Raw genomic sequence first — 15,055 nt, 5'->3', positions numbered from 1 at the left:
GTTTGCCACTTAATATGGGACTATACCATATTGTGTTGCTGAGAGGTGAAATAGGTATGCTACTGAAAATGTGTTAATGAAATAAAATTTATGATGCTTTTTATTGTCCTTAAACCACTAACAGCTTAGATTTTTCACATTCTGTTTGTTTCATTGTGAATATTTTTATTAATTTGGCTGAGTATAAATTTGATCATTCATAAAATATATAGACAGCTAAAAGTACATTTTTTCCTGGTTGTGGCTTTAGGTAATAAATTATCCATAGAATGCTTATTTTAAAAAATTCAATAAAATATTTTGAGCATCTTACTCCTTACTGATTACAAGAATATAGCAATCTTCCTGTCAAACAAATGGAAAATTAAGAGGGAAAAGGAAGAGAACCTAAGAAATGCAGGTTTGTATGGTAATTATGGAATAAACAGTTAAGAGTTTTAGCTTTGTTCAAATCTAAAACTAGATAAATTAGAGGTTTTGGAGAAATTTTGTGTTTGCTTAAGTGTTATATTCTTAGTCCTTGTGTGATCAATCTAAGAACAGTACCACATATTATTTTCTTATAGCAGTCATCACAAATGTTTAGTTGTATGTTCATTTCTTTACTTACTATTTACCTTCACAATTTAGCAATTTGTGCTTGCTTTATTTACCACTGCATACTCAGCCATGAGCACTGTGCCTGGCACGTGATAGAAGTGTAAACTTTTTTTTTTTTTTTTTTTGCTTGACTCTAGCAAAAGCTTAGAGCTGCCGTATTCCTTTCTGCCAGTATCAGTGCTTTCGTGAAAATTTGTATTTTTTTTCTTTTGAGACATGGTTTCACACTGTTACCCAGGCTGGAATAGGTGATGTGATCTTGGCTCACTGCAAGCTCTGCCTCCCAGGCTCAAGCAATCCTCCCACCTCAGCCTCCAGTAGCTGAGACTACAGGTGTGCACCATCACCCTTAGCTAATTTTTGTATTTTTTTATAGAGACACGGTCTCACTGTATTGTCCAGGCTGGTCTTGAACCTCCTGAGCTCAAGTGATCTTTCCCACCTCAGCCTCCTAAAGTGCTGGGATTAGAAGTATGAGCCACTGTGCCTGGCTGGAAATCTGAATGAGGTTACATAGGAGTACATTAATCTCTCTTTCTTTAGTTAGAGAATAAGCCAGGGAAATGAACATTTAAAATACACTTAAGGACTGTTTATTTTGTGTTTCTGTTGTACAGTTTGGTGTGGGATATTACTTGTAAACATTAGACTCAATATATCTATGTCATCATTTAAATAGCAAGGCTTGGCTGGGCATGGTGGTTCACACCTGTAATCCCAGCACTTTGGGAAGCAGAGGTAGGTGGATCACCTGAGGTCAGGGGTTTGTGATCAGCCTGGCCACCATGGTGAAACCCTGTCTCTACTAAAAATATAAAAATTAGCCAGCATGGTGGTGCATGCCTCTGATCCCAGCTACTCTGAAATCTGAGGCAGGAGAATCACTTGAACCTGGGAGGCAGAGGTTGCAGTGAGTTCAGATTGTGCCATAGACGACAGAGTGAAACTCTGTCTCAAAAAAAATAAAAAATAAATATCAAGGCTCTTTTTGGACGCTCTTATATGTAATGATTTCATTGATGATATCCTAAATTTATACTCGGTTAGCATTCTGAGTTCAATGTTTAGTACTCCTAACTTGTGCATCCAATTACCTGTTAATGATCATTAACTCTATGTGGTAGTCTGATAGGTATTTGCAACTTAATATATTCAAAACTGAGGTCCTGATCTTTCTACTGTTCCTTGATACCACACATATTTCTACATCCGCCTTCCTTCTTTCAGTTACTGGTCCTTCTTTCCTTACATTTGTTCAGGGTACAACCCTTGACGGTTATTCTTGATTCTGCTTTTTCTCTCAAACCCTGTTGAATTCATTAACAAATCAATGCTAGCTCTTCCATTATGTTAAATATAGAATCTTACCAGTTCAACTCTTCTACTACTACACTAGTCTAAGCCGTAGCCACTCTTACTTCACTATTACAGTAACCATTTAATCTCCCAACTTTGCCTCCATCCCCCTTCCCTTTGTCAGCAAATGAGCAGCTAGGATGGTTATTTAAAAGGGTGGGTCAGATCATGTCTCCTCTCCTCCAAACCTTCCATGGGCTTCCCATTTTACCCGCAATGAAATCCATATCCTTATAGTGACGCGCAAGGCTCTATGTATACCCTCCTCCCAGATGATCTCTCTAATCTCATTTCTTACTATGTTTTGCTCATTGGCTGAGGCACTACTGGACTCCTTGCTGTTCTTCAAACATAACAGGCATATTCCTACCTCAGAGTCTTTTGCATTTGCTATTTTCACTACCTGGAATGCTTTTACCAGGTATCGTCATAGCTCTTTCCCTCACTTCTTAAGGCCTTTGCCTTCATGTTTTTCAGTGAGGTCTTCCTTCACGACTATATTTGAAGTAAAATAACCTCCCTTCCCACCCCTTTACTACTACTGGTCCCCCTTCTTTTTCTCTTCAGTACGTATTGCCGTGTAACCGCATGTATTGCCATATAGATATGTAAAATATTTACATATTTTATTGTTTTATATGCTTGTCTGTTTTTATTCATTAGAACATAAGTCTAAACATAAAGTCTGCTTTAATTACTGCTATGTTCCCATTATCTACAATGATGTTTAGCATATGATAGGCATTCAGTATAGTTCTGTTACATGAATGAATAAATTTGAGACTAAAACAATTGGGAATCAATTTATAAATCCAGAATCTGCTTTTATGTAACTATAACTCTTTAAAAAGGGAGATCAAATTTTGAGTAAATATGGACAAAATCACAGTTTAAGCACTTTCAAAGAAGTGGCGTTATTAGAGAGAATTCTTTTTTTAAATGGAGATAGAGCCTCGCTCTGTTGACCAGGCTGGAGTGCAGAGGCATGATCTCGGCTCACTGCAACCTCTACCTCCTGGGTTCAAGTAATTCTTCTGCCTCAGCCTCCCGAGTAGCTGGGACTACAGGCACATGCCGCCACGCTCATCTAATTTTTTGTATTTTAGTAGAGACGGCATTTCACTCTGTGGCCCAGGCTGGTCTCGAACTCCTAAGCTCAGTCAATCCGCCTGCCTTGGCCTCCTAGAGTGCTAGGATTATAGGAGTGAGCCAGGGCACCTATCCAAGAATTTTTTATGTTTAAGTAATCAGTAATTAGACTTGACTTTTCTATCCAGAGTCTGTAATACAGTATACCATGCTGAGATTAGTTAAGTCATCTAATAACTGATTGGAGTGTGTCAAGTATCTTAGGTACAATGCTGCCTTTCCAGAATCACTATTTAGTAAAACCTAGTAGTCTTTTATGAAAATAAGAAGCCATAACTCACACAGTAAATGACCAGTTAATCTTTTTCGTTGTTACATGTACTCATTTTTTCTAGGAAAAAAATTTTACCTCAGTATTAAAATATGATATTTTAAAATATGATATTTTAAAATTTGAGAAATAATTTTTAATATGTGTAAAATAAATGCATCTTAGGACTAGAGATGAAAAGTTCTGCTCAGAACAGAGTAAGCAATTCTGAGGGAAATTGTTCTTAATTTTGTTACACATGTTCCCACATTGATAAATGTAAGATACTGGTAAGAGGTTTCTGATTCAGGATTGCAATATTTGATTTTAGTTATTAAATTGTACTTAATTATATAATAGTAATACTCTCAAGGGGTATAGTAGCTCTTTGTCTAGTACTTACTGATTTGCTATTGATGTGCATTTTTCCCTTAACTGATAGCTGTTACTTCATTGTGTCAAACAAGTCCCCCTATGCCTAAAACCTTTATTTCTGTGCAAAACTTGAATTTCAGGTCATATGGATTTTAGGATCCAAGAGTAGTATCAAACTTAAGAATTTGCTGCTTAGCAATCCTTAAACATTAAAATACATTATTTTGTATATTTAAACAATCTATATGAAGTCTAAAAGAAAAATAAGCCAATTTTTATGACACAAAAAATATACCTTAGAAGACTAAAATATGCCTTTTACGGGACATTACTTGACTCCATTTTATGGTTTGGCAGAACTCATTAGAAAAGGAAACTTAAAGTTCTTCATTTGGGTGAGAAGAACTTGAGTCGTCATATCCATTACATACTCATTTATCACATAGTCAGCAAAGAATATGAAAAACAGTATCTAACTGAAAAATGAGGACTGCTTTGGGAAGGACTTAAAATCGTTACGTGATTAGAAATAGTACTGCCTAGGCCGGGCGCGGTGGCTCAAGCCTGTAATCCCAGCACTTTGGGAGGCCGAGGCGGGTGGATCACGAGGTCAAGAGATCGAGACCATCCTGGTCAACATGGTGAAACCCCGTCTCTACTAAAAATACAAAAAATTAGCTGGGCATGGTGGCACGTGCCTGTAATCCTAGCTACTCAGGAGGTTGAGGCAGGAGAATTGCCTGAGCCCAGAAGGCAGAGGTTGCGGTGAGCCGAGATCGCGCCATTGCACTCCAGCCTGGGTAACGAGAGTGAAACTCCGTCTCAAAAAAAAAAAAAAAAAAGAAATAGTACTGCCTTATAATAATTGTGACTCTCATTGTTTTTTGTTTTTTCTTGCTTTTTTTTTTATTTTTATTTTTTGAGACGGTGTCTTACACTGTCACCCAGGCTGGAGTACAGTGGCACAATCTCGGCTCACTGCAACTTCTGCCTCCTGGGTTCAAGCCATTGTCCTGCCTCAGCCTCCCCAGTAGCTGGGACTACAGGTGCGCACCACCACGCCTGGCTAGTGACTCATTGTAAATTCAAAAACAGAAAAAATATTTTGCATGCATTATCATATTTCCATTGCTTAAATGCAACATAATGAAGTGTTAAATCGCCTCTCTTTAATGGAATGATATTACTAGTGAGGCTTAGCTATTTTTAGCACCGATTAAGGGGTGGGATGATGGGTTGAAACATTTCTGGAACCTTTAACAAGATTAGATAAGATTATAAAATAATTTTTTTGGTTAGATTTTTCTCAAAGGCATATTTTGTTAAATCTGAGTTAAATGGACAGTAGACAACCATTTGTGTTCATATAAAGACATTTGCAAGTGGAAATAATAAATGTCAGAGTTTCATTATTTAGGATACTTGGTAAAAATGTTCAGTTTTGTCTTATTTGGTGAGAGCTCAGGTATAGTCACTGTTCTGAAAAAACTCTCATATAAAGAACCACAAAAAACTTTAAAACTTTACTGGCAGAAAAGTATTTAAATTATAAATTATTAGATGATTTTTACTTTTATTTAAATATGCTGATGCCAGTTTATGGTAATACTTTTTTCTTTGAGAATCGTTATAAAGATGATATTTAATACATTAAACTCAACTTTCCTGGTTGGTACTCCTGCTTCTTCAGAAAATACATGAAGTGTCTTACAAATGATTTAATTTTTAGTCTATATTTTTAGTTTTCTAATGCTGTGAAGTTGAATTACATGAGACTTTACTACTTTTATACTGGACATGGTCCTTCAATTCTACACTTGTTTTCTTGAGATTGAATTTGTTCCATTAGTGAATGTTTTCATAAATTAAAATTTCCTTGATTCACTTAAATATACTCTTATAACTAATATTCATCTCAAAGTGCTTGACAGGATTACCTGTTGTAAGTTTAAACTCATAGAAAATTAGTTATACTGTACTTATTAAATTTTATACTGTACTCGCTAAATTTTTACCACATTCTATATATATATGGCATTCCGTGATGAAACCTGTTTCAGTAAGTACTTTTCTTTAGCTTGTAATATTAGAATAACTTACCCCATGTAGATTTAGTATTTTTCTAACATTCATTTTTTTAAAGCTCTATCAGTATCACTCATTCAAAAATTAATTATAGGAGATTACCATTTGGGTCATTTATATTTTTCACTGTGAAGAAATTCAAGATATTTAAACTTATCCTTTCTTCAAACACTACAATTTTGTGTTACATGACCTATAAATACTACTTAATTGATAATTAACCAGTCTTTATTTTTTATTGTTTATGTTTAGTTGCTTTTTAATATTAATGGCTATTTACTCTGTAATCTAATGTCAATACACAGGTTCATTTGCATCTAATATTTAAGTACTATTAGAATGTTCTCTCTAAAATATTAGCTGCTGTTTTTGACATAATGTCCTAAAGTAGTGACATTAAATTTTGCAGATATAGTTGAAATTTTTAAATTTCTGAATGTTTAGATAATTTGCCCATGGGGTGTTAGACATCATGACGACATTTTTATCACTTAACAACATACTTTTACTTTGTTAGTCTCCTTTGATAATAGCCTGTCTGGCTAACATAGTTTAAACACATGCTTCTTTATTTTTTTTCATTACTAAATAATAGTATTTATATCTCCTTCCAAAATGTTTTGAGTTTTTTTATTTAAAGAAAATATTTTTGAGAGAATTATTAAACCAACAGCTTATACTATGCCCACTTAACAAGAGTCTATAGTTTTTCATTCTTTTAAAGATACACTCATATCTTATAAAAATAAACCATATTCATAGGTAAAAATGGATGCTAAGAAAAACTTTAATTTTTTCATTCGTTTTATTTTCTTGAGCTACTGGCTAAGAAAATGTACATTTGACTTATTTGATTTAATTTTTTGTTATAGTAATTATTAAGCCATCTGTGTAGTAGGACACTTAAGTAATACTCTTCATTAAAAAAATAAGTACCTATTTTCTGGGGTAAATTATCACTCGTTAACTTGGAATAGAAGAATTACACCATAGGCTTACACCATAGGTTTTATTCCTTTCTCTTTATTGGTAACTGACTAAATGTCAGTTTTGTTTTGTTTTTAAATAGATAAGTACCACTACATTCTAATCTTAATCAAATTAAGAATGAAAAACTATTATTACTATGAATATATTCATTAACTGTGCTGTCTTGTCAACTTGCTGCTGAATCAGCCTGCATTGACATTCTTTGCCTTTCTGTGTCTTCTCTATCTTTACTGTTTCCATTAGATCCTCCTACTACTACCACCCTTCAGCCTACAATTCAGTGGCATCCCTCAACTGCTGACATCGAGAATCTAGCAACAGAACCTAAAAAATTGCCCTTCCCATTGTCAACTTTGGCAACAATTAAGGATGACACAATTGCCACGATCATTGCTAGTGTAGTGGGTGGGATTCTCTTCATAGTACTTGTAAGTGTTTTGGCTGGAATATTCTGCTATAGGAGAAGACGGACGTTTCGTGGAGACTACTTTGCCAAGAACTACATTCCACCATCAGATATGCAAAAAGAATCACAAATAGATGTTCTTCAACAAGATGAGCTTGATTCTTACCCAGACAGTGTAAAAAAAGAAAACAAAAATCCAGTGAACAATCTGATACGTAAAGACTATTTAGAAGAGCCTGAAAAAACTCAGTGGAACAATGTAGAAAATCTCAATAGGTTTGAAAGACCAATGGATTATTATGAAGATCTAAAAATGGGAATGAAGTTCGTCAGTGATGAACATTATGACGAAAATGAAGATGACTTAGTTTCACATGTAGATGGTTCCGTAATTTCCAGGAGGGAGTGGTATGTTTAGCAACCACTAAATGTGACTTAACTATGTACAATGTTCATTCATACTAGTTGATCATTTTCAGATTGTTCATACTTTTTCTTGAGGAAGAATAAGCTTTTTCAAGTTGATTTTCAAGCTTTTTATATTCTAATCTGACAAATGAAAATGTAAAATCTGAGTTCAGTGTATCTAAGCTGCTTTACAATTTTTTTTCAATGCTGTACTACTGTCTCAAGATTTAAATTTTAATGCAGAGTACTTTATTGATCTGAGGCACACAGGTAAGAAGAAATGTCAACATTAAATGTATGAGTTATTTGGTACAAAAATTTTTAAAAAAAGGGAACTACCTTGGCATTGTGTATTAAATGTTTACCTAAGACTATAATCTCAAGTATAATGTTTGTTTAACATATACCTCTCGAAATTTATTACCACTCAATGACACTGCATCAAAATTGACTATAAAAGTAATTCAAGAAATATTTATATATATATATTTTAATATACAAAAAGTATTTAGCCTGATGGAATGGCTTTCCTTTTCAAACATTATTTTCTGAATTTCTATACAAAGGAAATCTTTACCTCTGCATTTTAATGAGCCTTGCCATAATTACTGTAGAGTGGCTTTTAAAAGATATTTTGTTGCACTAAAACTGTGGTAGTAAACTCAGTGAACATGATGTGTGGAAGAGCATAATTAGCTGGTTAATATTTTTGTCCAAAATACTTACAAGAGTAATAAAATACATGTCTTTCAAACATGATAATCATTAGTTTTTTTTCCCCCCCTTTCTGAAAAACAGTTCTTAGGTTGTCATGTGAACATGGATTTTGGTACATTTGGCAGTAGCCTTATTTTAATGCTTTATCTCCTAAACATACTAATAGAAATGAAAAGATGCAGCAAGGGCATTTCAGAATACTGAGGTACTAGTTTTAGAAATGAGACATTACAGCCAAGAATCTATAGAAAGAATCTTCTGGACCATCTTGTTTTAGTTATTTAATGTTGATGTTGTTTAAACGGGTAAATGTACAGAAAGAAAATTTAGAATAAACTTGGAAACATTGGATTTAACTACAAAAAATTGAATTATAGAATCGGTTGATAACACTTGCTGATAGATAATGACATTCATCTCCTTTTTCCTCCTAAGTGTATGTTATGTATTTTAAGATTTTTGTTTTTACAATTAAAACTGGAAACACGAGGTTTTCTGTTTTTGTTTTTTTATGTATTACGTATATATTCCTTCAGAATCATTTATCTTTTGAGATAGAAATGTTACCTATACTTCAAATGTGCTTTTTGTTTGTAAGGTAATTAAATTGCTCCTACAGTAGAGTCTTATAAAATTAGATAATAATAACTATTTTGAAGCCTAAAGAATAAGTTTTTCTATTGATAAGTCATTTGAAAAAGTGACTATTTTGCCAGTGCAATGAAGTTGAAGTTAGTAGGAGAGTCATAAATTAAATATATTATTTAGTTAATAAAAAGGCAAAGTAGTAGATACTTTTAACCCCCCCACCAACCAGCCCTTTCCCAATAATCATCAAATCTAAAAAATTTAGGAGGCAAAACTCTTAACATGTTCATAGTATCTTGCAAATAGTGAAAGCTTTATTCTGAAGGATTATAAACTAGTTTTCTTCATTTTAACTAGCACTATTTTGTGGAAATTAGAAACCTATTTTATTTCTCTTCCCAAATACTTAGTATAAGATATAGTATCAGGTTAAGGATACAGTTAAAAGTTCACTTATATCTTCTTTAAAATGTCTGGATTTTAATAAGGTTAATCACTTATATACAGATACTACAACTTTTTAGTGCAAGATTTTGGAAGAAAACTTCCTTGATAAAACACTGTGATTAAAGTGACTTTATTTTTAATTTAAGTTTCAGTGATAAGGTGGCCCCAAGGAAGATGGGTCTAAAATTTCTTACCATGAAAGTTGTAAAACTGGCTTTTTTTAAAATCAGAATTTCATCTTTAAAATATAATGGTTTGAAATACTGTATGAACCTGATCAGAATAATCATATTTAGGATTCTGTGTAAATCTCAACTGCAGTATAATCTGAAGGATATTAGCAATGTATTTTAAGAAATATATTTCAAAAATATAAATACTTACTGATTATGAACTTTTACATTGTGGTTATGTATTTGATTAGTTTTTTTGTTTCTTTTGTATTTTTTTTTTTTTTTTTTTTTTTTTTTTTTATGGTGGGAGAGGGTAACCTGGAAAACCACAAGTGAGTATTTGACATATTCTGTATCCTTAATCCAATCATTTGACAAACTGAAAGGTTTCTGCCTTGTTAAGAATCTGATACTAGGGCTTAAGACTTTGGGAAGCATTGCACTGTTGTTTGTTAGAACTTTATGTATATTTACTGTACGTAGAAAGTTGTTTGAAAACATGAATAGTCATTAAATAAACATATTAAATTAGTTTTGAATACCAGTGATATTCATAGCTATTTGACAGGTATATATAGAAATTCTACTGTCTTGGAAAAAAATGAAAGAATATTTGTACTATTTTTGGCCATATTTATATTTCTTTCTTTCCTATGGTTTGAACTGGTTTTGCATTGTTGTAAATTCACTTGAGAGTTTTCTTTCATACTGGTTAAGAATATTTCAATAATATAATGAGGATGAATGCAACTCTTTTTCTGCTTTTTTTTAAATAAAAATGCATTGAATCTAAAGTAGACTAGGGGTTAATTTTAATAGTGATATTTGAGAAGTACTTGATAGTTGGAAGATTTAGTATTTTACCATGTGCCTAATAGGGTTATTTGTTAAGTCTAATATTAGGAAACTTAAGGTTTTTCAGTAGTTAAGTGTTACTCTAATAGCCATATATAGGAAAGTTTTATAAGATAACCCACGGGTAACTATTTTGCATTAAGGAGCTATAGAAATACAGTGTATAAGTACAGAAATTGAGAGAAATGTAGCCATTTTATATGTGAAAACATCTGATTTGTTTTTGATAAATACCATTAAAGCACAGTATATGAACAAGTAAGAAGTTGTTTATGTATGAAAGTAATCAATGTAAAATATAAAGAAAGAATAATTGGTACCCATTTTGAATTTTTAATTCTAATAGGGGATTAGATTTGAGATTGAATTGTCTTTCCTATCTACTTGTTAATTAGAAAATGCATCCTTCATAAAAAGCTCCTTTCTCAAATTTTTCATATATTGGGTTTGGATTTTAGTTTTTACCAGTGCTAAGTTTTGTTTTCTTTTGGTTTGGTTGTTTTTTTGTTTTTTGTTTTGTTTTGTTTTGTTTTTTGTTTTTTAACCAACCTATGTATTAGGTGTTAGCCCCAGTAGCCACACAAGAAATCTTTAAATAAAAGTTGCAAAAGTTCTTTAGAGGCATATTTCCGTAATAAGTTCATGGCTCTGTGTTACCTACTTTGTCCTTATATTTACTGAAGTGTGTGTGTGTGTGTATATATGTGTGTGTTTGTATAATGGTCATTATATTTACTGAAGTGTGTGTGCGTGTGTATGTGTGTGTGTAACCTAGTTCAATTATCAAAATTTAATAATGTTTTGTGGGAATTAGAAACCTGTTTTCCTAAAACAAGACAGTAATATCAGGTTAAGGATAGTTGGCATGTAGACCACTATAAAATATTTTTTTCCTTTTTTTTGGTGTGTGTGTGTGTATGTGGTTGTTGATTTATTTATTTATTTTCAACTTTTAAGTTCAGGGGTGCATGTACAAGTTTGTTACATAGGTAACAGTGCCATGGTGGCATGCTACACAAATCAACCATTTACCTAGGTATTAGGCCCAGCATGCATTAGTTATTAAATTTGACTTTAATTAACCATTTAATTCCGAATCATGAATTAACATTCTCCATAATTATAAATTATCTTATCTCTGTAGCCTAGCTGTTAAAACCCTTTTAGATGTTTTTACTGTTACCTTGGCATAAGTCATATTTTATATATTGGCTTTTAGCTTGGAATTAACACATTTTATAAGGTATTTCTTAAGTTGCCGTTTACCGTTTTTTACTTATTACTTATTGTGAGCTACTTTGATTGGAAATGCCATTGCTGAAGGCCGGGCTTGGTGGCTTATGCCTGTAATCCCAGAACTTTGGGAGGCTGAGGCGGGCAGATCACGAGGTCAGGAGTTTGAGATCAGCCTGACTAACATGGCGAAATCCCGTCTCTTACTAAAAATACAAAAACTAGCTGGGTGTGGTCGCGTGCTCCTGTAATCCCAGCTACTCAGGAGGCTGAGGCAGGAGAATCTCTTGAACCCAGGAGGTGGAGGTTGCAGTGAGCCAAGATCACACCATTGCACACCAGCCTGGGTGGCAGAGTGAGGCTGCTATTGCTTGGAATCATTTATAATCACCGTGTGATGCATCACTTTGTTTCCTATTTCTGACATTTTAAATCACAGATTTGTTTCTAAACTGTTTTTGAGCAGGGTTTTTCTTTGATAATATACAGTTAGACTGGGTTGTTTTGTTCCCTTCTTGGTATCCTAATAAGAAAGTCACATATGAAAGTCTTTGAGGGGTGTGCACAACAAACCAACTTTAGTTTTTTAAATTCTGTTTATATATTTGTTTTTTTCTGTTATAGTTAGTCATCTGCTTTTTTATAAAGTACATGTATACCTTAACTTGACTACTTTGACTTGAGTAGTGTTAGGTTTTTATCAAGACTTGAAACCAACCATTGTTTGCAAAAGCTTTTGCCTTGTATTTTCTTAGGTATCATTTATTTTCTTGAACCTTGGTGACAGTTATGTTTATTTCAGTTTAGAAGGCTAAAACATGATTCAATTTTGGGATATACCTTGTTTAATTTGCCTTTTAGTTAATAGCTACTGTTTTTCTCTGGCCAGGTGCTAATGAAGCTGATTAAAAGTGACCTTTTAGAGCAATAACTTTAAAAGGTAATTTTCAAAACTTGAAAATAGGTCAGAGCCTCATTTCCTTATATGCAAAATATTGCTACATAGACATGATATGCAAGTTGTACAGTCTCATTTATGAGAAATATCCCAGGAAAAACCTAATTGTAAAGCAACAGTTTTATCTAAAAACCAAGGGCAGGATCTAGGTTCCTTGGCCTCTCTTTAAAAAAAATAAAATAAAAACCAAAAAACCCCACTTCTTATTATGGAAAATCATACAAAAACAGAACAGAATAATGAATTGGATCTCCATGTACTAGCTTCAGTTATCATCAGTTCCTGGTCAGTCTTATTTCTTTTAGACCCTTACCTACATAATCTCTCCTGATATTATTTCATTAGTAAATAAATCAGTATATAGCTCTAAAAGTTAAGGACCAGCTAAAAAATTAACCACAGTATCATTGTTGCACCAAAAGTTAGTAATAATTCCTTAACATTGTGTCAAGTGAGCATTCAAATTTCTAGTCATATGTGTTTTGCAGTTTTAATCAGGTTTTCAAAATATGATCCATACATGGTGATTGCTAGAAATATCTGTTACTCCGTTCCTCCTCCCCCCACTCCATTGCCCCTTGCAATTTATTTCTTAGAAACTGCTTCATTTGTTCTAAAGTTTTCCAATTTAAATTCTGTCATTTGCATCCCATACACATCCTTCTGTATTTTCTGTAAATTGATGGTGATATCACGGAGGTTTAATTTGAGGGCAAGGTTACATCACATATAAGTGGTGCTATGTTTTTCCATCAAAAACAACATAATGCCTACTTTTTTGTGTGTTATTAGCTGCCATTTGGTACTCAAAGCTTAGATCTATTAACCTTGTTCTTTTACTATATCATATACTTAGATACTTAGATGTCTTAGTAATTGTCATGCTGCTTCCTATCAACTTATCTATCTACCATAACCTCACATCTTATTCTAGTTTTTATTTTCTCTTCTCTAGATCAGTCCTTTGAGTGTACCTACCAGTTCAAAATTAGTGTGTACTCCAATTATACATGTACTACTATAGCAGTTTGCTGCATATATTATAAAATACACAAAATGGAAATTTTAGCTATCTGATAATATATTTAACATGTTAATTTTTTCCCATGAAAACAGATTTTGGGAAATAGTGTGATTGCATTTCATTTTAAAAGTCAGCTTTTATTACTAAAACATTTTTGGTAAAACTACATGATCAAATGTGCTTCATGCATTTTTTGTTTTCAATTTTATACTTTTTGATTCACTGATTGAAAGGTCTCAATGAAGAACCAAATATCCAGAACATAAAGACAAGCTCTAAAAATATTGATTGGGATGAAAACTGTTAACATCCAAACAATGTGTTTCTTCCATTTGAATCTATGTTTCTGTGAGGTGGCACAAATCACATCTAAAAACCAAGTATCAACATACACTGATCATGATATGAGACCTTTCAATCACTGAATCAAAAAGTCACATTGAGAAAATAAACATTAAAGGGTCTATTAAAAATGAAGAATGGGATTGTTTGGGGGGAAGAATTGGTAATACAGTGATAACGTAGTATGGAAGCAAATCAAAGGTGGGAAGATAAGTTTGTAGACTAACACATAAATCTGTGATGTCATCACTGAAGTTGTGTCAAAGGGCCTGAAGAGAAAACATAGGGCATTATGTCTCAGTTTTAGATGTGAATTAGGTGTACACATGTTTGAATAGCTTTTCTTTAAAAAATTATTTGTGTTTGATAAAAAACTTTATTATCTGTAATATTGTGTACTTTTGTTTCCCAAAAAGTAATGAAACTAATTTCTTATATCTATATTCATTGGTAACTGGTTGATTTTTAAACATCTTCTCCAGAAGACATGTATATACAGTAGTATCTTAGTTAGGGGCAGTAGCATACTCTTGTATTGGGGAATGCTCTTTTTCTGTTTTTGGAGGTAAGTTTTCAGTGAATATGAGTTGCCATTACTACTGTGATAAAGCAAGCTAGTCTTTTTTTAGAAATGCTTGCACCAGTCTTGTAATGGCAAATATTTTATAATTTTTGTCTTGTTTTCTGCCTCTTGTAAGCATGTCACTGCTCTTAGTAGAACATCTCTTTAGGATGATGGTAATGTTGTTTCATGGCATTCACTCAGTAAACTACCTTAGTGTTTAAAAATCCCATGTTTATACATTTTATCACTTAATTTTTTCCTCTGTAGTGGTTTTGTTGGAATATACAGTCTATGTAGTATGTATGTATTTATTTGGGCTGGGATATGGGGAAACAGTGTTGGGGCTAAATTCTCAGTTTTCATCAGAATACTTGTCCATTTGGGCTAGGATTTATGGGAAATAGTGTTGGGGCTAAATTATCAATTTTCATCAAAATGCTTTACTTGAATACAAAAGATTTGTGCTCCTCCTTTGCGTTCATACTGTTTTTTATCAACTGTTAATACCCTTAAATTATTAACACATTAAGCACT

The 15,055-nt window shown here is 32.9% G+C and overlaps 1 protein-coding gene across 5 annotated transcripts in view; it reads left to right on the top strand.

Annotated features, from left to right (window-relative positions):
* NECTIN3 (nectin cell adhesion molecule 3) overlaps positions 1 to 15,055 on the top strand; it is a 136,489-nt gene that overhangs the window by 59,834 nt on the left and 61,600 nt on the right. For 2 of the 5 annotated variants that reach the window (XM_037745458.1, XM_017547833.2), the window contains exon 6: positions 7,049 to 11,012. The exons of 2 other annotated variants lie outside the window; for them this stretch is intronic. In XM_037745458.1, the coding sequence (XP_037601386.1) occupies positions 7,049 to 7,629 (581 nt within the window). In that variant the 3' untranslated portion in view covers positions 7,630 to 11,012. Of the gene's footprint in view, positions 1 to 7,048; positions 11,013 to 15,055 lie in introns of those variants that run through there. One more of the 5 variants, XM_037745459.1, reaches the window with a different exon arrangement.

The sequence above is a fragment of the Cebus imitator genome, unplaced genomic scaffold, assembly GCF_001604975.1.
Source record: "Cebus imitator isolate Cc_AM_T3 unplaced genomic scaffold, Cebus_imitator-1.0 Scaffold201, whole genome shotgun sequence".
In the NCBI taxonomy this organism is placed as follows: Eukaryota; Metazoa; Chordata; class Mammalia; order Primates; family Cebidae; genus Cebus; species Cebus imitator.
This window is presented reverse-complemented; position numbering and strand designations above follow the sequence as displayed.